Source organism: Dipteris shenzhenensis, chromosome 2 (assembly GCF_047967505.1).
Source record: "Dipteris shenzhenensis isolate YYH24624 ecotype China chromosome 2, Dip_SZ_1.0, whole genome shotgun sequence".
Lineage (NCBI taxonomy): Eukaryota > Viridiplantae > Streptophyta > Polypodiopsida > Gleicheniales > Dipteridaceae > Dipteris > Dipteris shenzhenensis.
In genome coordinates this window covers 39486975-39511748 of record NC_141597.1, presented here as the reverse complement: position 1 = coordinate 39511748, position 24774 = coordinate 39486975, and the positions used below count along the sequence as shown (strand labels likewise).

At 41.2% G+C, this 24774-nt stretch overlaps 1 protein-coding gene across 1 annotated transcript; it reads right to left on the bottom strand.

Moving 5' to 3' along the window:
• Positions 1 to 501: 501 nt before the first annotated feature.
• Positions 502 to 13793, bottom strand: ATG2 (metallopeptidase M24 family protein). Its single transcript, XM_087388166.1, has 10 exons — positions 13497 to 13793; positions 13184 to 13310; positions 12984 to 13068; positions 12135 to 12284; positions 11756 to 11909; positions 2082 to 2297; positions 1735 to 1871; positions 1464 to 1555; positions 1201 to 1380; positions 502 to 1026 (listed from the first exon to the last, which is right to left on the bottom strand). The coding sequence occupies exons 2-10, from the start codon at positions 13275 to 13277 to the stop codon at positions 953 to 955; spliced, it is 1182 nt and encodes a 393-aa protein (XP_087244292.1). The 5' UTR covers positions 13278 to 13310; positions 13497 to 13793; the 3' UTR covers positions 502 to 952.
• Positions 13794 to 24774: the final 10981 nt, after the last annotated feature.

Below are 24774 nucleotides of genomic sequence, written 5' to 3'. Positions count from 1 at the left end.
AAATGCTGCTTGACCATTGAAGACATAACTAAACAGTAGTCCATTAGAGTGTCAAGTGCACTAGCCAGTAAAAATTCAGAAAAATGAGAGTATTGAGAACAAAGCTTGACAGCAGGTCATCATTACAATAACCAATACTAATCCAAAGTCTACCCTATGAGCATGCTCCAAACAAGAACTGGATGTGTGGCAAATGGAGTGTCAAGGATAAGCCAACCCACCCACACATTATGTAGCGTAATCTAAAGTACTGACACTTCCCATGAAAGAATATACTCATTACCATAACACTTTTCACCAATCGTCTGTCAAGCACAAGACATACCCAACAGTTATTGTCCCTTGATCCCTCAAATGCAGAAGATCAACACGTCCAGTTTTATGCTAAGAATTGACTAAAAGCCAAATCTTAATGCTTTACAGTGCTAGTGCCACTTGTATAACTATTATTTTGCTATCAGCTAGCCCCCAAGTTGGACTCCGGTACCCAAACATATTGAATTAGCATGCAGAAAAAGACCTGCACTGTATGAGAAAAACTTTCAAGCCCAGTTTGGGCACTCACTTACAGAACTTCATATGAAAACCGAGCTTCCTATACCATAATCGGAAAAAGCCTTCCAAGCATGTGCTTGAATCTTGAAGCAAACACAGCTGGCACATGAAAGCATTTGCCCCAACCCCCACCCCCCCCCCCCACCAAAAAAAAGAAAAAAGCTAGTTCTGCACCTTCTACATACATCATCTATAAAAAACTTCATAGGTCCATACAATTGTCCTTGAATATCTTTGATTTTCTCTAAGAATGTGTAAGAGAACTCAACAGGAAAAAATTCAAGTACTTGTAAATAGCCATGGCAAAACTTCTTGTATTGCTAAAATCGACACTGCTTCATGTAATTCTCAGTGAGATGAGGTTACACAGAGGGCCTAAGAACTGGAAGCAAACACCTTAAACAGTCTCCTCACCATCAGCACCTTCGACTGCAGCATCTAACATCTCCTCTTGACCATCTCCTTTTTTACCTGCACAGAGTAAACTCAGAAGCTTCACATCTGAATAGATGCATATACCCCAAAAGCATACCTCACCGTAAACTTATTTGAATGCAAAAGACAATTGACACCAACTGTGAGAAAAGGAAACATTGCTGCAAACGAGTAAGGCATGCAGATAATTTAAGATTTAGCCCATCATACCTTTCTTCTTTTTTCCCCCTCCTTTTTTCTTCGCCTTAGTTCCCAAAGCCAGCCAAGCTTTGATTTCAGGATCATCAAGAGCTTTGCTTGAATTCACTTCTTGCAAGGGATGGCCTGTGATTCTGTCTGAACCATTGGGCATCAGCAGCACTGTAAACTTCATGTGAGCAACATAATCACCTGCAAAGGACACCTTTACAAAAATTAATCATCTCATCCCTCCCACAAGACCTGGATAAATGCTCCCAAACATGAATTCATACCTGGCTTTTCATGAAGAACAGAATATGGTTGAAGCAGCTCATGATTCACACACTCAACCAGCCCCAGCCGTGCACGTTTCTCCTCTAAAGCCCTGCCACATATTTTGAATCAGGGGACAGAATCTCATACTCTTTGAAAAGGTGTGCATGGGTGTGCATGGACTACACATAAACAAACATTCAAACACTGTTTCCCTCTGTCTACGCACAAACAATGGTCTTCTATTTTCCACTGATCTTCTTAAAATAGCCTTTTTAAAAGAGGTGTCACCTGGCTGTGAATGGCATTATGGGAAACTTCTGATTGATCTCACTGAATATAAACCTTGACGCCTTCATTTTGAGATGGTAATTTTTATCAACCGCTCTTTTGTATATCGTGGTTTGCTTCTCATCAAGTAGCTTTGGCTGTGCTCCAAAGCACAAAGCAAAAAACCCAAAAAGGGCACGGGGAAAAAAGAAGAAAGAAACAAAGGAGGGTGAGTTTTACACCAGCACAGAATGCTCAATGGATGCTACTTGGTCAGTCATAAAAGATGGCTGGAGCTTGAAACCCTTGGAACAAATTTCATAGCCCATAATGCATAACAAAATCTGACAAGGCATGCTTTTTGTTACCTTGCCCTCCCCAGTGCTCATGACGATGTCTACAGCATATACTTCATTCTCTTCGAATTCTGCATCATCAACTCTTGTCTCTGGGTTGGTTACACTTAGTATTACTTTGTTTGCATCAATCACAAACTGTTTCATTTGGTGACTCAAAACTCCCTCTGCAACTTTACAATCATAGGCAGCAGCAACCTTTTGAAGAGCTTCAGTCACCTCTTTGTTCTGCGAAATACATCAATAAGAGGATCAGAAAGGTTGGAAACTTACACAGCCCTTGTCAGTAGAGATAATCAATGAGTGAAAATGATTTCAGATTCATACAGCAAGAGTGAAGCGCAGTAAGCTACAAACTATCACTATTGCAAGATGCGATGTTTTAAGGCATTTTATATGGGACTATATTACTAGTCAAAAGATCCTGGTTTCAAGCAATCCTTCCCTCAACAGAGTAGAGTATCTGGTGACTGCATGAAAAAGTTCATGCTGTTTCATCTAAACATTTTTTCCAAAGCATGCTGATGCCTGTTTCAAGGCACGAAAACATAAAACAATAAAAGTAAGTCATCCAGCAGGGGGCGGGTGGTTTCTTGGCAAGGTTCCAGATTCGGGAGCTTTCTTGGAGGAGTCTTCAAGGATTTTGGTTTTTCTGTGCTGTACTTTGGTGGTCCTTCAGCCCTCAAGGAGTAGCCCACGGCCAGCACTCTACTTTGGGCTTGCTGGTTTTTTTGTGTGAAGTTCCTTAGGTACAGGATTCGGGCCTTTTCCCCTCTCGTAAACTACTTCCTTTTCCTTTTCCATCCCTTCTCGCAGCACAGCAAAGTGTCTTGTCTTCTGAAGATCAAACCTTGGTGGTGACCATTGGTCTGGCCAAAGGGGCTCACATGGCAGCACTCTTGACTCCCCAAGCCATTAAGGTTCTTCTCATTCTAGACGACAAGCACCAGGTGACGAAAGCCATACAATCACTCCAAGACAAGGTGGTGGTAGGCAGGATTGTTGGCCTCACTGTCATGTGCACGGTGTACCTAGGGTTGGATAGCAGGTGAACGTGGGTTACGGGATAGCATAGGGCTGGATGGCTATTTTTAGCCAAGATTGCTATATATAGAGATTGATTCATATATAGTGCTCGCTTTATATGGAGGGAGCTATTCATAGCATTGTGCTATCTATAGCGGGTTTCCTTCTATATAGAGGGGGGGCCAGTGCTATTGTGCAGATCAGTTGAGCGCTCCTCAACTAATGGATGGGGCTTGGAACCAGGCCGAGACTTTGGCCATCTACATGGCGGATCATAGGTGATGTATCGAAGGTCCTCTGGACGGGCTCAGGTGGTATGGGACGCTTGGGTTAGATACAGGCCTATGGATGAGTCGAGCTGTAGCCCACATGCTTGAGGGTGGTAGGGCGGATCGAGGCACCTGCGCTATAATTCTAGTTTGATTGAGGACGAGATTCTAGGTCAGTGATAGGGTCAGATCTTGCGAGGTCATGTCATTTGGTATCAGAGCCGTGCTATCACGATAGAATTCAACGTGAGGGGCTGATTATGTGCGCTCATGATTGGGAGAGTTGTGGAAGAAATAGAAGTCCATAAGCTATGTGCTCTCTCTCGGTTGCTACTTGTTTGAAAATCGTGATTCCCTGAGCAGGGTAGGTGACAAGAAGACTTGATGCTTTCAGCAAGAGATATGAGGATGGATCGTTTCCGACCTATAACTTCCCACGCTTGCGTTGTTGATGTGATTGGCTGTGTGGGGAAGAGTAGGTTGGTCAGGGAAAGAATTCGCTCTAGGTTCTCAAGGATGAGATTCCTACCCTAGAGACCTAGATTTGCTACAGTTGAGAAGTAGGAGGAAAGAGAGGGCGTTCATAAGCCAGAGAACGGCTTGAGTAGGAGATTCAGGCATCAAAGACAGAGGCGATATGATTGGGGCAGGCGCTTCTTTGGGAAGGAGTGTATGGCCTGATTTTAGCGCGTTTTGGCTATTTTTGGCTGGCTGGAGAAAAGCGGGACAGGATCTATTAAAAGCGAGACTGTTTTTTGGTTAAAAAGCAGGTTGTTTTTTTGTTTTTCTCTAGCAAGGAAAGCACTTGATCTAAATCAAGCACCCACCCTAAATTCGCCTAGCTTTTGATGGCCCTTCCTGGCTATTTATATACCCAAGATTCCTCTCTCTCTCTCTCACTTCAGCACTTCAGCGCATGAAGGCGAATTTCCCACCCTCTTTCTGAATGAGATCAGCCTATCAGATTCCGCCATCTTTCTTGCTGTCCTCTACTCGCCTTCTTCCTTGATTCCACGCAGCACCAGATTCTCTCTTGGGAAGAACACATGTTTGGACGCAGCTGTTTTTCTTCTAGTCCCTCTCCCGTGCAAGCTATTTTCCAGCCATGGAAGGACATCAAAGTAATGAGACACCTACGTTGGATTACTGTTTTATTGAGATGGAGGCTACATCGGAGATTATTCCTCGTAGACCTCATGACCTGCTACGAGAGATGGATTCCTTGATGAATGAACTCTGGGCAGCACTTCACTACTATAAAACCCCTTCAGTACCAAAAATATATTGAAGAAGGCTCATGTTGTTCTAAATGTACATGTTTGGACGCAGCTGTTTTTCTTCTAGTCCCTCTCCCGTGCAAGATATTTTCCAGCCATGGAAGGACATCAAAAATGAGACACCTACGTTGGATTACTGTTTTATTGAGATGGAGGCTACATCGGAGATTATTCCTCGTAGACCTCATGACCTGCTACGAGAGATGGATTCCTTGATGAATGAACTCTGGGCAGCACTTCACTACTATAAAACCCCTTCAGTACCAAAAATATATTGAAGAAGGCTAATGTTGTTCTAAATGTAGACAACTTGTTTTAGAGTCTTTGTACCGCTTCCGAGTTATTGAGAAGCGACGAAGAGGTTCAAATCCTCAATTTTGACAGACACCCAATTATTTTTTGGCTCGACTGGATCTTTTGAACCACGTTTGGTTCAAGATGTTCCCCAATTTTGTATGAATTATAAACTTCCTTGTTATTAAATTGACCACGTTTTGATTAATTTGGTTATGATTTGTAACTTGTGGCATCTATAATTTTATGGGTTTTTTTTCAAATTATATAACGTGTACTTTTGTTCCATATATCTTGATGTTTTTTAGGTATATGGTACATTGAGGATGCTTGAGATTTTGTTACATCTTAAACCGGACTTAACTAAGACAATTGGATTTCCCTTTCTCGAATTTTGGATTCTTTACCCTGAGAGAAGCCATGTATTTTTTGGGTTCAACCATAGAGCTCCATAGTCTAGACTCAATCTCATGGAGGGTTACCGCATCTCTTCTGATGATGGTCTGTCAGTGCCTTGTTTGGAACTTGATGTTCCTAGATAAGAGATCCTAAGAACTGGATGATCCTGCGATCGGAGCAGTTTATTGTGCACAAGTTTATACAGGATATTCAATAGTGGATCTTGTTTTAAGAGATTTCGGATTGTATGTTTCCGTAGTCTTTGGATCACGTAGGATGTTATTCCTATGATGGTTGACTATATACATGTCTAGAACAATACCATTGACTGGATACAGCCAACTGAATTTTTACTAATTATCCTCATGTAGGGGCATTTCAAGGATAAATCAGGAGGACCATGTCTTTGGTCAAGATTTTGCCCATTGATACTTCCATGAAGATTCTTCCATCATGAGTTATGAAAGGATACCTAATTGTTCTGCGATGGAAAGTCTGTCATGTATTTCAACCCAAGAATTTGAATTACAAGGGTATTCTGTTGAGGGATTTTCTGAATACTACGTAATTCAAGAATTAGGGTTGATAGAAATTGCAACCCAAAAATTGACCTCGACGAGTTCAATTGATGGGGTTGTTCGAACAATGATTCCTCGATCTCAACCTAAGATTTAGTTCAAGGACACTCAATAGATAAGGTTGATAGAAACATTTACCTTCACGTACAAATTTTACAATGCTTGTGTACGGATATGTCAACGGAATTAACTCTATCGATTCAAGCGTTACTTGATTTCTCGAGGAGACTACTCGACGATATGTAACCTTGTTTAGATTGAGAGATTTACTTTCCTTGGGTTGGTTATCAAAGATTGTGGCTTTGGCCTTAGATTTTCTTTGATTTGAATCTCATGGAAACTATAGCACACTCAAACTGTCAGTCAGAGTATAGTTATTGGCATTGACTCATCTTCACAGAGAGTTTTCGGGCTTTCTCGTGAACTCATGAGTGAGTTCTTAGAGCAAGGGGAGTATGTTATGTGGTTGTAGTCCCCAAGCTCATGTTAGTTGTGGAGTATCCGGAGACTCTCCCAGAGGATATCTTCCTGGAGACACGCTCTCCTTACACTACTCAATCACTGGTGGAGCGTAGCCCGATCTCTTTGGGCCCACATCATGTTTACATTATCCCTTGGTACCATGGGTTCACAGTTGATGATATAAAGCCAACCCATCACATACCTCGCTTCCCTGTGACACTTCTATTCCCAAGGCTACCCAAGGAATACAAGTCCATTCTTCACTCCATTGGGGGAGCCTTGGGCACGGTGTTGGAGCTACCTCTTGAGACGACCACCTCAATGGTTGTAGTCCCCAAGCTCAGGTTAGTTGTGGAGTGTCCGAAGACTCTCCCAGAGGAGATCTTTCTGGAGACACTGGATAGTGGTGAGTTCAGACGACAGATAGAGATTTCAAAATTGCCAGGGCAATGTTTACGCCACAGACAGATAGGACACCTAGCCAAGGATTGCAAGAGAGGGCAGAGCAAGGATGCCCCTCAACCGCTTCCCGAGCAGCGGACAACTCAACCAAGGGGTGCACAACGTGGGACAGGTAAGCGGATGGAGACCCAAACACCATGGGTAGTGGGACTTGGACCAAGGTGAAGCAGAAGAAACCTAGCAAGAATGCCCTAAAGCAACGAAGAAATCGTGCTAAGGAGCGAGAGCAGAACAAGACCGAGCACTAGGCCACTCCTCAGTCACAAGGGAAGGAGTCACGTCCCCAACCAAGGGGGAAGAAGGCAAAGGATGCAAGTGCGGTCCACCTCACAACACAAGTGACAGGGACTCCAACAACTACTCAAGCGGTCCCATCGACTTCAGCAAGTAGCGTTCCTGTGAGTGGACTGGGCAACATGACCACAACGCTCAAGCCACGCCAGTGCCAACGGATCCACTCCAACTTTGGTAGCTCCCTCTCCAGCCCCCTTGCAACCTCCCCTCCTTCTCCCCCTCTGCCTCCTCTTCCCTCCTCCTACTGCTGTCATCCTCACCTCCCACCCGCCCTCCCACCCGCTCCCCCTCCCACTGAGGTAGGGCGAGCATCTCTTCTTTCATCCTCGCATCCCCCACCTTGCCCCAAACCTAAAGCCTCCGAGAAAGGGTCTGACAAAGCTCCTCCCCTACTCCTCAAACTACGGCTTCGTCAAAGCAATCTCAATCATCCGCTCCTTTGCTAGACACAGCCTATCACAGAATGCCTCTCTAGGAGACTTATCTCAACTTCCAGGACCAGTGCCTCACCTTGTGAAGCCTTTGCCTCAACCTTGGCAACATGGCCACTTTCCAGCTTGGTTTCTCATCCGAGAGACCTGGGGTAGGGTACGCCACAGGCATCATTCGCCTTGGACCGGAGATACCTTGCTCACAAGTCACGCACTAGTCGTTACACCAGTGTGCAACCAAATTAGGGATTGAGGTGTCCTTCATGATACATGGGCCCCTAAGATTGGCGTGGAACCTTTAATGCACTTAATTCAAGAGCACAAGGATGCGGATTACTCTCCATCTAAACCCCCTCAAAGTCTCAAAACACAAAGGGTCTAGTCAGCAGCTCTGAGGTTTTTCGGTTCTCCTCAAGCTCATTCTCCAATTCCAAATAAGGACCAAGGTGCCTGTAATATTGTAGGATTCAGTCTCTTGCTACTCCTCATCCTTCTTCATGTCATCTGAGCTAGAGCCTGAGTTATCCATGCACCTCTCTCTCATTTTCAGTTCTCCTCCTCAAGCTAATTCTCCAATTCCAAACAAGGCTCTCGCTCTGTCTGAGCCTCAACAACTGCATCATGATACTTTATTCCATGTAGATTGATCCCCCACCTTCCCTTATTGCTGATAACTCGCCCAGGCCCCAAAGTGTGTGCCAACGGCAACTATGGTAGGAGCATGGGCTCTTATGATGGATCAGATCATGCACCTCCCTCGCAACACATCCTCTCACGAAATCATATAGATAATCCTGCAACAATCACTGCAACAGTGACCTGGTCTGCCATGACGATTCTATCTTATCACTGAAGCCATGACGATTCTATCTTATCACTGAAGTGGATCTAGACGAGGCTGGGATGTCCCAAGTCTCTACAGCCAGACCAACACCAATCACATCCTACGGGCATACATTATTAGACATGGGCAGGATACATGATTTATCGTCTATAATGGCCTTTGTTCCCCACATGGAGGAAGACTCCAGTGTAGTTAAATATCTCATGGGATCCCCTGCTTTCACCTCACGTATCACAATTTTTTGTCTCACCACCAACTGGAGGAGCAGATCACACCTATCTATTCTTTAGTATATCCATCCCACGTCTTACGATACACGCATGACACGGCTCACACACATACATATCACAATATACATTTTGATCACAGCCTTTCACCTGAGGATTCTGCACGCCTCTCCACTTTACTCACATACATTGATCACATACCACTCCTAGAGGATCGGGCCCTGATCACCTGCTCTCCATGAAGCTGCCCTACACACACACACACACCATCCATTCCACCCGTCCACCACCTCTTGGGTCAGTATATTGTAGCAGCTGGTACGATGAGTTCTTTACATCGGCAGCTCAGATTTGAGACCACACACAATCTTCGAAGTGAGACAAAAGACGATTACGTGGGTACCATTGTCTGGTACGCCAAAGGAAGCAGGCTTTCATTCGCCAAAACAGGGAGTTAACAAACATCCTAGTTAGTAAACAACTCGTTTGGAGGAAGTTCTTGAGCAACGAGCCCCATCTCCTCTCACGGACACCAAACTGTGGCACTCCTAGGAATGCACATTATATGATGTTCCTAACCAGTCACCACCCGACCTCTCACACTCAACACATCCTGCATCCTGACACTTTTCACAACCAATGGTACGCAGCCCTTAAGCTTCACAACAGCCACACAAAAGATCACGAGGGCCTCCGTACTTAATTCATTGCATATGGAATAGATACTATGGCCTCGACATTTGCAAAGCTTTTCAATGAAGCGGTTTGCACAAGCTTCCATCACTAAGATCAACCGGTTTGCAGAGATGCAAGGGCTCAAGGTTGAGGGACAGACAGGTTTAAGGCCCAATCATGCGCCTATAGACCACATACTCACACTCAGGGCATCAATGAAGACACTCAGGGCATCAATGAAGACAAGAAGGGAAACAAACTTCAAGCTTTCTATATCCACGAGAGAGAACTCTCCTCTGTTTTACAGAATGGTTGGCCAGTTTGGATGGTGGCCTGGAGGCACTATAAATAGGTCTCATTGTGGAGGCTGTTATTAGTTCATGGTGCACACCTACAGCCAGTAGGAGATCTCATGCTTGTTGGAAGGTCTATAAGTAGGCCTAAAATAGGCCTCATTGGGGACGATGTTATTAGTACGTGGTGCACATCTTCTGCCAGTAGGAGAGCACACGTTTGCTGGAAGGTGCTGTCTAAGGAACTGGCACTACAGATGGGGACTGAAGCTCACTGAGGAGTGTGCAACACGAGGAGTGCAAGGACAGAAGTAGGAGCAGTACTTGTGCTTACCATAGAGCATCCAAGGCAGCAAGATTGCTGCATGTGTTGGAATCCACCTTCTGTTTTGTGCAATATATGAGATATTTTGAAATGTTGTTCTGTTGTCTGTTCTTCTGAATATGATGCTTAACCAGCCACACCCCAGTCGACCTGCTCTGTCGTTCCGCCGACCTGGTCAGGACCATATAAGGTCACTTCCTGAACAGTATCAGTACCTGCATCTACTGCTGTTGTTCCAGCCTGCACATCTGCCAAGCTGTAGCCAATATATTCTGTTCTCTTCCAGGCCCTGCAGAACCTCTGTATTGTTACTGTGCTGTTCTGCTGTACTTGTGGTGCCAGTCCCCCAGTACCCGCCTAAAGATTGGCCTCCTTAAGCGCCTTTGTCAGCCCTAAATCCTGGACTGTGCATGGCAGCCTACAGTGCTGCCCACATGGCTGTCCTACAGAAGTTCCTTTCCACCTAGATCTGCCCATGTGGCATCTAAACATGACGCACAAAGCACATACTCATGCCCCCTATTGCTACATTGGTACCATGTCCCCTGTGCTATCATATATGGGGGAAAGGACAATGGACCCTATTTTCCAACAGAGTCTTCCAACAATCACATCTTAGCTCGACGTAAGGGAGATTGTAGATGGCACTGAAACGAAGCCAGACACAAATGCTAAAGATATAGCAAACTTTGTGAAAAGGTAAAAAACAGAAGTTAGAATCATCAATCTCCAGTACGATAGCATGTTCTTCCTAAAAATCAGGCACTAGCCAATCTAAATGCCACTTGAAAAACCCTGAAAGACTTGTAGACAGCGAAAAGGATGCCTCCAATTGTTGTTGTAAAGAATAATTTTACTCTGAGACAAAAGAGCTCTAGTATATTCCTAAATTTAGTTCAAGGGTCGAGAAGATCTACAATGAATTGCTCTAAATTAATAAAAATTTGAAGAAGCCACTTCACTCTAGATTGTACTTAATGGTCTGAATTATACTTTCCAGTTATATATAAGCAGCCTAGCAGCACAGGAGAAACTCCCATTTTTTATGCAGTTGATTGGCTATCCCTTGCAAGAGGAAAATAGAAAACAAGGCTAAGAAAGGAAGCTAAAGACAAGGTGCTGCTTGGTAAAGGAAAAAAGGGCAGAAGCACAAAAGGAACTATGCTTTCGTTGTGGGAATCCAGGACACTAAGCTTCCACACCGTCTCATTTGAGCCAGTGTAGTAATCAGGGCCAAAAAACTGCTACGTGGATCCCAATAGGCATCCAAATGTCCCAGTCATCCTGCAATGCACCTCCTCAATAATAGGACCTAGGTCCTAAGTTAAAACTTCCTGGAACCAACCAGATCTCTCTCTTTTGCATGCTTTAACCTCCTCGCACCTTGATTGTTGAGGGCTTCCAGCAAAGTGTCAAATAGACAGCTATTGTCCGTCCACTCTCAACCCATTATTGTTTTACACATCCTATTGTCATTTTCCAAGTGACATTCTGTTATGAAGTAAGTCCACCCAGGCACGCTATAATTAGAAACTATAACCTATAGAAACAACAAAACCCAATAGGGAAACGCCTTTGTTCTAGATGTAGATGACACATGGAACCAACGGAAATTCTCAATGAATAAACAGACCTAGTAGCTTGAGACCAACAGACTCTCATAGGAAACCCCCTTTTCAGGATGCAAGTGACATGGACCAACATAATTAGTCAAGACCCAAAAGGGTCGTCTAAAATGGCAAAACTAACCTGTCTCAAATACAAATTCTGTTAACAACAGGAACTCATCATCCGTCACTTCAACCATTTCTTCATTATACACCTTCTCACCTTTCTTCCAGGCCTAACAAGCCTGAGGGCAACCTCAGCTGCAGTATTGGCAGCAGCAAGAACATCTGCAGCTCTTCCAGTTATAGGACCTTCTTGTACAACATGTGTATGGGCAACAACCGCAACAAATCCATCAATATGGCAGCCAAGATCACTGAAACGCAAAGCACCAACATAGGAAATAAAGTAAGGTATCCAAGACCCAAACCAGGCGATTGCAGAATAAATAAACCAACAAGTTCAATAATAGCTTGTGTAACGTTTATAGTACTTTAAACTGTTTCTAAAATGGCCAGAAAATTTTTCAACGTTATTTAACATGGGTCCCACAAAGGATTACAACAACAGAAAAATCAAAGAGTAGCAAAAGTTGACATACATTTTTACCATGTCATTATCTGAAATTGTAGCATCGTCACTTGCGAGAGGCGAGAAGTGACAAACTATACTATTCAACGAAACACAAGTAGGGAAAGCAACACCCTTTTCGATTTTCTTCTTGGTGTTCTTGTAAACATTTCCTGTTTGCCTGCCAGTACAAAATGCAGAGCTGTGAGAATATTAAGTGCAGTCTTAAAAAATGCACTGGGAAATACTTCAGCAGTTCCCCAAACCTAGACCTAGGACCTGATCAACTTTAAAATATAGGCCACCGCCAATATCAGACATATTGCACTACAAAAGGCCACAGCTTTCACAGAACGTTACTTTCCCTTTGCTAAAGGGCACTCCCTCCTCATCGTTCACAAGCTTCAACTTGCCTAGCAAGTATAAGCTTAAACATATCATTGTCCCGACTGTCAAAAGAAATAAGTACTAACATACTTTAGTCCAATCTTCTCAGAGAGGAGATTTGTGTGAAGGAGGTTATTAAGGAGCCACAAAACAATTTGAGCAGAATCTTGTTTCCATGAATGACAAATTCAAAATAAGGGGCAGGCATGCCACCTTCTGAGTGGCAGCTAAGCCTTAAGTCTGTCCTCACTCGTTATGAACACTCTACACGTTTTAAATAATACAGTTTGTCTTCTTCCATTTGTCATGGTAGTGAGACAGGTACTCAGCTTCAGGACGTCTGACCAGCTACTCAAACAAAGAACCAGCAGTGTACAACCAACGAAATCATAGGGCGTTATCTAGATATGCTCGCGGCCGCAAATATTTCAAACATATGAGTATTTCCAGATGAAAAAGATGATGCCACGTGTAACGTTGTTGCAATCCTTACTCTCTGATGAATGAATCGCCCTTCTCACAAAGATCAACAACCTTCGCTCCAGGTTTGCATTCCGAAATAACCAGCTGTAATGCTTCTGAGAATGGAAAATTTGATGCAGACGTCAGGTAAACCAATGCTCCAAAATCCAAACAAGGGTTTCCATTCTCGATTGGGTCTCGACACGTTTTACTGTAAATGAATAGACTCACTGTTCGCAATTTCTGCTGCAAGTTTGTATTTCGTAACAACATCGGGAGACGTCAAATCGAGCTCCTTCTCCTCTTTTGTTTCTTCGTCCGACATGACTAATAACAGCGAGGGGAAGCAAGCAGCTCCCTGGAACAAAGATTTTTCCTAGTCAGGCCAAGCAACTAGCAACGTCCTTTGAGCATTAGAAAAAGCAGGCGTGCGATATAAAAAACGACAGGAAGCCGGTAAAAGGCAGAGGTGATGACAACGGGACAACTCTGAGCTCACAAAAAGGTTTGAAAAGAAGCAAGAGGGGAGGAAAGGAAGACTCACTAGGGCTGGGAAGCCAGGAAAGCGTGAGCTGAAGGGGTTAGGGCTGTAAACCTTGCAGGATTGAAGCTCCAAGAAGCGATGGATGGAGAGAGAACTGCAGAAGCGGGAGCGTCAACAAATACAAAGAAGAAGGCGAGTGCTCTTTGCAAAATCTAAGTTAAGGGTTTTAGAGAGGCGTAGTGGCTATGGCGGCCACCACTCGTGTGAACAAATCTTTCCACGTGTGTTACAGGATTTCTGTGTTTTTCTTTTTTACTTGTCTAGCCTTCTCTCCCAAACACATCTTTTCTTTTCTGTACGCTAGGGTAGAGCCCAACTCTTTTTGGTGAAATCCCAAGTTTACACGTAAGTTACACGTGGATGCTATCCTTTTTCCAATTAAACGACACGTGCAATCATGCATCGTCCTACCCATAGGCTCCCTTGAACACCCACAAGTACCTTGAAGGGTTAATAATGTGCAAACATTCAATACTCTATCATTGGCACAAACTCCCTAGGATCAAATTTCCTTTGAGTGACTCGACAAAAGCTCCAATGGTGTCTTGCCCATCTAAAAGTGCCCAAATTTACCTTGATCTTTTACTTAAATAATCAAAAATAATGTAGTTCAATGCTCTACCACTGATACGACCATCTCTTTTCTTAAGTTCGCATGACCACTCCCCTCAAACTACGAGTGCCCTTCATCATTTCTTTGATGGGAAAAAAAGAGAGACCTTAGTCGTTTGTGGGTTCTTTGTAAGCTTCACTTTGTGTGACTAAGAGAAGAAAGAACTTGGTCATTGGTTCCTCGGCAAGCTTTAAAAACCTATAAGAGTTGGGCAGCCCTTATTCACAAGAAGAGGGGATGTTTTTGTAACATGTCCCCTTAAGTGTATGCTTGAGCAATTAGAAAACATATTGCATTTCAACACCCCCCTCCCCCCTTTTCTCTCTTCCTAGAAATGCCGATCTACTCAAGGTGAAGGCCTCATTATGATAGTGTTCCTAGATGTGATTTGATAGCAAGAATCAATTTGTGTAAATCATCCATATCTCACTAGATTCTTCCTTTCACCTAGCAACAAGCTTTATAAATCTTCCATATCTTTTACATCCTTCTCACTTTTACTTTTGACTAGCTAATGTATCTCTGTCATGCATTAACCTACCTTCTCATATTTCTTTTAAGTGGCCAAATGTGTATCTATCTTACAAACTTGCCTTCATTAGAAAAGCAACACTTTGATATATAAACTCCAATATACCCCTTCCATATAAACTCCAATCTTAGCATGAGTCTTGCATATTAAGTGCCATAATTGTTTATGCTTTTAAAAAATGGCAAATAATAAGGTTAGCATTTTTCGGGTGACATGTATAGCAACCTAAATGCTATGGATCTAATCCATGAGTGTATAGCTTGATTAGCGACAAAGTCAAGCTTGGGAATGCCAATTCAATACTATAACCAATAACACAACATGAAGGGGCATCCTTTAATAATTAAAGAGAGGCAATGACATTGGCCGCTAGGCAAAAGCTGTGAATAAGCACACAATTACAAAGGCCATCTATGATTCTCCTATGGCTTGATAAAAGTAAAATTACCCTCACAAATGGCTCTAAGGTAAAAACAAATGCAAGATCGCATGTCGTATACACTTGTCCTACAATCAAAAGTAGTAAGGAGCTAGCTTCGATTGAACAATAACCTAAACCATCTAAGGAAATCGATAGTCTCTTTAAATAATAATGTATAGTTCCCATGAGCTCTAAGCTTATTGCCTCTCACAAGAGCTCATGAGTTTTCTTCCACTACTACCATATTATTTGTAGGTTATTTGAATCCACCCATCCTATCATACTCATGTTAGAACTGTATTTTGCTTATGAAGGGCAACTGGGGGGACAAAAGTCCTATGCTGTGAATGCTCAAGATGTGGAGTTAGCAACTATTTTTACCAAAAATAGGAATCTTGATATATTTTATGCGATGCAGATATTCAAGGCTTTGGTGGATGGCAAGAAACCCATGGTCTCTAATATAGCCTTACATCCAATCACGTTCTGTCCAAATATAGGTAGCCGTGACAATGGAATTATGTTTGAAGGACCTACCCATTTTGAGGAGACTTTCAATAAATTCTTCACACAAAGCCTTCGACAAATTCCGCATGAACAAGGTGAAGAGGCAAATTCCAAGAGATTTGTAAAAGAGGCAAAGAGAATTTCTTACTGCATTGTAAATTTGAGCCAATTGATGGTCAACATTATGCATATGCTTGTAATGAACTTGCTAGACAAGCAAGGGACTCCAGAAGACTCACTACAGAGCAAATTTCAAAAGTTCTTCCCTTCAATTTTTATATGGCCACAATATGTATTTTTAAGCATCCAACAAAATATTTGATTGAGTCCAAAAGACTGAATCATGATATTTTTGCAAAACATAAGATAAACTTGACATTGGAAATCTTAATGAAAGTGAGATGTCTATGGACCACACTTGGTTCTCCAACAACACATTTGAAAAGAACTGCCACCACAAAAGCGGATGCAAACACATTAGTCAATTTTTTTACATGTTTAAGTGTAGTTGTACCAAGGGGAAGTTAAGAACGGGAAGAATCTCTCACAAGCTTCAAGGTAGCGAGAGATGGATATGCAGACTACACAAGTATAATGTTTCGACCTGATGAGGTGTTTGAGCAAGTTGTGGCAGCTTGCTGTGCATATGAGAAGGGTGAGGTTACTTAATGAATGTCCATTGTTACTATCAAAAAAGTCAAAGGTTGAGAAAAAAGAGGTGACAGCAAGAATGTGGAGGCTTATAAAATATTTGCCGGATAGCTACATAACAATGGCAACAAAGAAACTCCTCAAGAAAGAATGGTTTTTTGGCAGGAAGGACAAAGATCATTGCATGGAGGAGTGCATCAACATATAGGTGAAACGTGATGTAGTGGATAGTGCAATTAGATATTTGCTCATAGAAAAAGATATCCCTACTGGTCAATGCAATATTGACCCTAATATTGTGAAGCATATAGCCGCTTTATCCACAACTAAGGAAAAGGCATGGGCAGATAAGTGGATGAAGAATCAAGAAGACGGGTCCAAAGTAGTCACCTCGTTCATGAGAGCCCAAATCCCACCACAAGTGATTGCATATGTTGAGAAGCTTGTGAATGAGCATAAACTGAGAATAACAAGGGATATCAACCACGACTTTCATTTCAATGCGAACGTCACTTTAGAATTTGGAAAGCTTGTAGCGTATAGGGGCATTTCAGGTGAGGACCTTTTACTTGATGAAACAAGTTGGGATAAGCCCCAAGTTTTCTTTATTGAGATGAGGTTTCTTCCAATGATATTCACCAATTCATCAATAGAATACTATATACCACCATTAGCAGAGCTAGAATTTGCAATATTGTCATTTTTATCAATAAAGAAAACATGGAAGAGATGCATAACACTTTGGAGAAAGTTTATGCCTGTGATTTCAAGATCTACAATGGTGTGTATGCAACCAAGACAAGCAAGAGAGAATGTGGATTAAAGATCCAATGCCTTGAATCATTCCTCTTATGCATGTGGATTCCTTATCCTGACCACTCCCTACAACATAACATAAGGGGGACTTCCAAGCCTGTTTGCGTCTCATGCTAGAGGAGAAAGAAATCCATAGGTCCTCTCATCATCAAGTGCACTCCAAAATCTACGAATGTCCAACAAAAAGTGGAAGTCTTTTGATTACTATGCTGGAATACTTGCAACCACCTAATTGGGAGGTCACCTTATTACGGATGGGATATCTTTTCAAAGATCTTCCCAAAAAAGGATATTCCAATAATATTATTGAAAGAAAGGCTTGCATGGCACACTTTTACTTGCAAGTTGATCTAACTATTAGCTACGAGAAAGAGGTGGAGCATAAGAGGATTGGAGATGATGACATGGAAGATCTTGATGGCTCCGAGGATAAAGACGAAGGTGATGCACAAATGATTGCAGACGATGACATGGATAATATTTTTGGCTCACAAGATTACGCAAAGAAATCACAAACATATATCCTGGTATGACCCTTTACTTTTCTTTTACAAGCATTAGATTTAACTATAACCTATCAATCTCAAATTTGCTCTCTTCTTTAACTTATAAATTGTTTCTCTTTTTTAACTCATAAAATTGTTCTTAAAATAATTATAATGCCTTTAATTATTATTGAATTATTAATTAAAATTATCGATCGCTTATTCATTTTTGCTTGAGTCTCTTGGGTGAACTTTTTTTTTTTGGGTTCACTTATTGATTTTAGCACGAGCTTCATGGGAATTTAATTACTCTCATATAAGCTTCATGTTTTAAAACTTCATATATGTAACCTTCTTAACCCTAATTATTTTGCTTACTTTTTAATTGCAGGCAATAAAAGCCCTCCTAGACTCAATCAAAACCCCCTAAGTGCACTATAACTACTAAAACCATCCCTAAACCTCCCACTCATGTGACTGCATACATTCTTGCAGGTCAGTTTTCTTTGTAAACGGTGTTTTGCCCCTAGATACACACACACAAACAACTACCATTTCACACATGAACTCATAGACTCAAACGGACATCGCATGGCCACCACCTTTGCTCACCTATTTATTAACCTCTCTGTCTTGATCGTAGTCACCGCGTACCTCTCCATTAGTACCTTTTCATTTTCGGTGGATCTCCTTTTTCGCTCTCAACTCTTTAGTGTTTTCTTGCCTTCACCTTCTTCGCCTTCATCAACTTTCACTCTCTTGTGGCCAACCCTCTCTTGCAGGTTCGCCTTTATCACTTTCCTTGCTCTTTCAACCTTATGACTTGCTTGCTCTTTCAAACCTTCCAGCCCTTTTGTCATGACACCGTATGTATTTTGGCATTGCTCTTTGTCGGCTGGTGACTTGATTTGTAAGCTCTCGTACGCTTGGTTGTCCTTCTCCAAAAGTTATATTCTTAAGCTCTTACCTTTCAACTTGTCTTTCACTTAGTTTGCTTTCTTATAGTCGCTCAGTTTCTCGGCTCCTTGCATTGTCCCCTCGTGTTGCAGCTTGTCCTCTTTTGCATTGCCAGCAGTGTCTTATCCCTCTTTTACGTTCAGTCATCGTGTGGCTGCGCTATGCTTGCAATCTCTTGGCGACTGGTATTCTCTTTAGTTTGTTTGTCTTGCTTTTGATTGTTGCTTGCAGCTTTGACTTATAGTCACAGTTTCATATTCTTCCACACTCAGTCCTTACTTGCATGATTAGCTCTTTTAATACATTTTTTTCACTTTGATTTTTCATGTAATTTATTTTTTCTATTACTTATTGTTCTCTTTTTATGTCCCCTTATGACTTGCCACCTTATTCCCTTAAAATTATATATATCCCTATAGCCCTCTATAAAATTCTATTATCCCTACTTGTGTGTATAATTGACCCAAGTTTAGTTCAATGCTTATACATATATATCTATGTCTATATGTATATTTATATATAAATAGATATAGTGAAATATTTTTATTAATTTGCATAGTTATAAACATTTGGTGGTCTCTTGTGCTTTTATCGTGAGAATTTTATTATTTTTTCCCCTTATAAATTGACAATTCATTAATTGTCTCTATATAAATAAATTTATTCTTTTTTTAGATTAATTAGTTCATTAATCTATCCTCCCTTGCATTCAGATATAGCTAGATTTGTTGCATTCATTTTTTGCATGTAAATCGAGCATTTCTTTTACACACACACTCACACCCTTAATTCACATTTATATACCCTCTTTCTAATGTTATGTAATTTATTTCCTTTGATGAGTAATAATGATACTTTTATTAATGTTCCATTTCATTTATTATTATGTTTGCATTAAGGGTGCGGACTACCCCCCTATTTACAACAATAAGTTCCATTAATATTTTTCTTTCATAAGGGTGTGGAATACCCCCCTTGTGGTTTCAAAAAGAAAAAGGAAATAATCTAATTATCTCTTGTATGGATGCGGGATCCTCCCTTGATAATTTTAAATTTTTATGCCCCATTTGGTTTAATCATTATAGAATCTTGATAGGTGTCATGTTTTGTGGTATAAGTGATAACAAGCTAGGGTTTATAGGGGTTACCTATCTTCCCTCACAAAACTATGATGTTCTAACACATTGTTTTGTCTGGATGGTGGTAGGTAAGTGGACCTTGACCTTGGAGCCTGGACTACCTGATGGATTCGACACTTTTGTACTAATTATTTTCTTAAATTTGCAAATTCAGTAAAAAGAAAAATTGTAGTTGCTCAGGTCCTTACCAAAAAATTGTTTGGATTGTAATATGGTCGTAAGTTACTTCAATTTAGTTTTCTTTAAAATTTTCAATCCATGTATTATATGCAACGTTTTATAATTATCCAAATGATTGAATTAATTGTATGGTTCATTTATTGATGGGATTATTAAATCTAAACACACACACACACTTCCTATTCCTTTCCCCCTTTACATTCACTTTACCTTCCCTCCCTAATCCTTTCTATTTCTTAATATTTTTCTCTAATTTTCTACTTTTTCTAACACCCCCCCCTCCCTCTTCCCTCTTAATTTTACCCCCTCTCCTCCTCTCTCTTAATTTTACCACCTCTCTCTACTCTTCTCTCTCTAAACCCTCACTCAAACTTTGCCCCCCCCTTTAACTAATTCGCTTCGCTCTTCTACCCCGACTATTCCTCTTCCCCAAAATTTGCACGAGTTAGCTCGTTTCCCCGCTCCTGGAACCATTCCTCTCCATAATCCCGATTGTTGCTGATCACCTCCTATTTAATGGCGCCCTCCCTTCCTCAAAATCTTATTACTCCAATTACCTGCTATCCTCACTGCCCATCACTTGTTCCTTGCTTGCACTCTCTCAGAGCTCCTTGAGTCCTTGCTCTCTACCCCTTCTTTCGAGCGTCGTGTCCATCTAGTCCAAAGCCTTGAAAGCTCTACTCTCGTCGCCATTCGTCGCTAAGTCCTGTACGCAAGACTGCTACCCAAAGTTACCTCGTACTTTGTGGCTTCCTTAAAGTCCTTCTCACATGTTCTGCCCCTCAAGTTCCGCTCCGCACTTCATGCCATGGACTCATGGGTGCAGTCCACAGCCTTTACTTAGTCTTCTTTTCATTACTTCACACATTTAATCCCCCTCCCCTCTCTCTATCTTTACTTAATTCCTCTCTACATTTTTCACCCTCCCCTTCTCTAATTTTTATATATATCTTTTAAAATTTACTTCCCCCCCCTCCCCTTCCCCCTCTCCCCCTCCTCTTTTTTCTTTTCTTTTTACTTTATCTTCTCCCCCCCTTACAATCTATCCCTTATTAAACCCTCTCCCCTTCTCTTCCCCCAATTCGTTGAGGACAGCAGATGCGCAGACAAGACTCTCTCTCAAAAGAAAGAATGACACTCTGTTTATCTCAAATCTCTCTCAATGACAAAATTCTCTCAAAGATCTCTCTCTCAGACTAATGAATACTCTCACTCTCTTTCGTAGCAGAATTCAAAGTTTCTTAATGAACACTGAATGAACATAATTCTCTATCACTCAATGGACATGAACGGAATGAATGAAATCTCTCTCTCTCTCTCTCTCTCTCTCTCTCTCTCTCTCTCTCACGTAAACGGAAATATCTAACCAAATGGACTGAATTTTTCTCTCACTCTACAGAAGTGAATGGAACACTCAATCTCTATCTCACTCTCGGATCGCAATGCCTCAGCAGTGCCTCAGCAGAAGGTAAGGGAGCTCTGATACCATGACAAAATATGAAGAGGGGAGAGGAGAAGAGTGGAGATGAGGCACAGCTAGAGAGCACACCACAAATGACTAACTGTACACTAGATTTAGTTGAAAATGTAGAAAATATACAAACCCATTTAGGGTTACGGTTAGGGTTAGGGTTAGGGCATCTAACCCTTTCCTTTATAGCACTCTATCTCCTCCCCCCTTAATTCTCTAAACCCCATCCCCTTCCCTCTTATCTTTTTAACCCCCTCAATTTGGTTTCTTTATATATACTTTTTTACCACCATTTTTGGTTGCTCTAGCTTCTCTAAAGCTCCCACTTAGGTTTTTTTTTTTAAAATTTCCCCCCCTTTTTTTCATTGGTTCTCCTAACTTACCTTATTAGAAAAATTTCCCTTTGGCCTATTAATCTTAGAGCTCACATTGATCTCCTTTTTTAGATTTTCTATCTTCCTAATGTTTACTTTAAAAAACTTTTTATTTTACATGTTCGCACTAGCTTGATTAGTCTAATGCTAAGCGTTAATTTTTATTGTGACCTCGATAACAAGGAAAGAGTATTTATCCCAACTAAAGCTAAACCTGGTTCTTACCATTTTTCTTGTTGGATGGTGGCAAGTAGGTAGATTCCGCTCTTCAATAAAAATGATGCTGCCAATGACTTATCAAAGCTCGAATTCTCACATTTCCTTTTTTCTTAAAAAAATGCTCACCCTTTAGTGATGCTACTTATTCGTAGTGGAATTTCTAAAGTTTGTCATTAAACATTTCTAATTCCTACTTTTAATTGTCTACTCTTCACTATGGAAAGGGGTGTTGTAATGTCTTCTACACACACACACGCACATCCTACCCCTTCCTCCTTTTGAACACCTTTTTTCTATTTTCATCCCACCTTCTTACCCCCCTGCCCAAGGATTCCCCCCCACCCCCCCCCACCCTCCCCTCATTCAATTCCTCTCCCTAATGTTTCCCTCTTTTCTCCCGCTCTCCTTTCAAGCCCTTCTTTAATTGATTTTTTCCTCAAGCACCCCTTATTTCCCTCTTCTCCTTTTCAAAAATTCCCTCTTTCCTTATTTTCCTTATTTCCTCCTTTAATTTATTTCACTTTTTGATATTTTCTTTTGTCTCCCCTTTATTTTCTTTCTTTTTCACTATTTTATTCCCTTTTATATATATACTTTTCTATCCTATTTTTTATTTTAATTCTTTTTAGTCTCCTTTCTCTTTCACCTTTTTTAATTTATTCCCTTTATACACACACACACACACACACACATATTTCCTTTTTAGTTTCCTTTCAACTTCATTTATTTTAAGTTTTTCCTTGTTTTGACCCTTGTTTAAACTCCCGGTTATCTTATTTCTTTCTAATTTTCTTAATTTAATTATTATTTTTTCATTTTTTCCTTCTCTCGACTTATTACTTCTTTCCTCTTCCTCAATTTCCTTATTACTCCTCTCATTTCCTTTGTCTATTTACTCTTTTTAACTATGATTATTTTTTTAACTTCCTCTTAATTCTCTATTCTTTCTCGTCTTCTCTTCTATTTTTCCTATTATTTTTTATGTATCTTTTAAATTTTTTTCTTCTATTTTTAATCTCCTTTCTAGTTTCCTCTATTTTTTGTTAGTACTCCTCCTAACTATTCCTAAGTTAATCCCTAATTTGCTTTTGGGGATTTTGACATTTCTTTACATTTTTTTAAAACTGCGGGGGACTCTGACTTAGTCTGATTTGATTGTTTGAAGTGCAGTTGGTGAGGTGGTTAGAAGGAAGAGTTCAGTGAGGGGGAAACTCTAGACTCATGCCTAAAGATGTGAGTAAGATGCTATGCATGTGTTGATTTTGGATTGTAAATACCCTACTCACCTAGTGCATGTTAAACCCAACAAGGCTTTATGTTTTGTGAATATGCAACAAGTTGCCTAACCTTGGCACTCATCTAAGGTTACATAGTGGTGCATGCAAGTGAGTGCTTCTGGAATGTTAGATCTTTCAAGAAAATAATAGGGTGGCATACCTTTTGGCCACCCAAGATGAAAAGGGATTGGTTGAGTGGGCCACTATTTTTTGTGAGGGTCTTGTTATAGACTCCTCTAGCATGTTGATGGTGACTTTGGTCAGCACCCCTTGTTGCTCTTGGGGTAGCAACGTCAACTTCAGTTGTTTGAGATCCTTTACTGCAAGCAGGTTCTTGTGGTGCCACCCCCATGATAGGGGCCTGATAGGGGTAGTGGACTATCGATTCAAAGTGGATGGCATTTTGTTTGGGAGTGCTCCTCTTGAAGTCCCTTGTTGGGGAAGATTGGAATGATTTAAGCATCGAGGGGGTGTTGATATCAAGGCTGGGGCTATTTGTGCTGTAGGTTCTTATGGAACGTCCTCCTCTTGGGAGGCACGTTCTTGTGGTGCTAATGCAAGTGCCTTTGGAATCCAAGTAGGGGATGGCCATTCTTGCTTGGGCTGCCATACTAGTTGTTGTGGTTGGGAGGGCACAGGGTCAGCCTTTACATAAGTGGCATTTGCAACGAGGGTACAAGTGGAGGGCTTCGATAGTTATATTCGATGGTTGCCCTTGTAGTACCCTTAGGCCTATAGCAATGTCTTGGGAACCCAACAGGATTTGCATTGTCACCTTGGTCATGCGTGATGTGCTATTTTCCTCTCCTTGGGGTGAGTCCTTGGCGAAGCACATTGCCAGATGTTGGCCTTCAGTGATGCTGGTGATAGCTCTGCTCATGGTCCTTCTTCTTCCATACTTGCTTTACTCAAGGTTGGTTTCCTCAGAGTGGGGCTTCTGATGAAGAGGAAGTAGCAACATCCTTAGATACCAAGGGAGTTGGAAGCAAGGGGGCTATTGCATTTAACAATGTAGATTTCTTGTTCTAATCTTTGTGCCATAAAGGCACCACTGATATCCATCTACCAGTTGTCAAGGATCCACCAAGGCTACTTAGGGATGTGTGGATTTTCCATTAGCCTACAACTTAACTGGCAACTTAGCATGGTTGATTGTTTGATTATCAAAGTCGTCTGCCTAGTCTAAGGTTTCCTTATAACACTAAGTCATTAAAAATACAACAAAATCATGTAAACGACAAGTCAACTCCATTTCTAGAAAAAAGCCTACAAAATGTGCATTTTTTCAAAATTATAGGGAGAAAATATACACATGTCAAACATTTTTAAAAACTAGTACTTTTATGAAAAAAGAATGCATAAAATATTACTTACAATATACTCCATCCAAAAATGTATAGTATTATCAATTGAAAAAGGTGTTCTCTTCTTTAATTTGAAAAACATGACAAATTACAATGGAGAAGAAACTGCTTCATTCAATAAAGAGAGTCATTAGAGCTTTTGCTTTTGTTTTCTGTGCAAGTGTCCATATAAACTCAAATCCATATGTAAGGATTTCTGCATCCTACAAATCAAGCATGTCCACACATCGATGAATTCCATTTTTTTTCCTTTGTCACGTTGTTTAAGCACC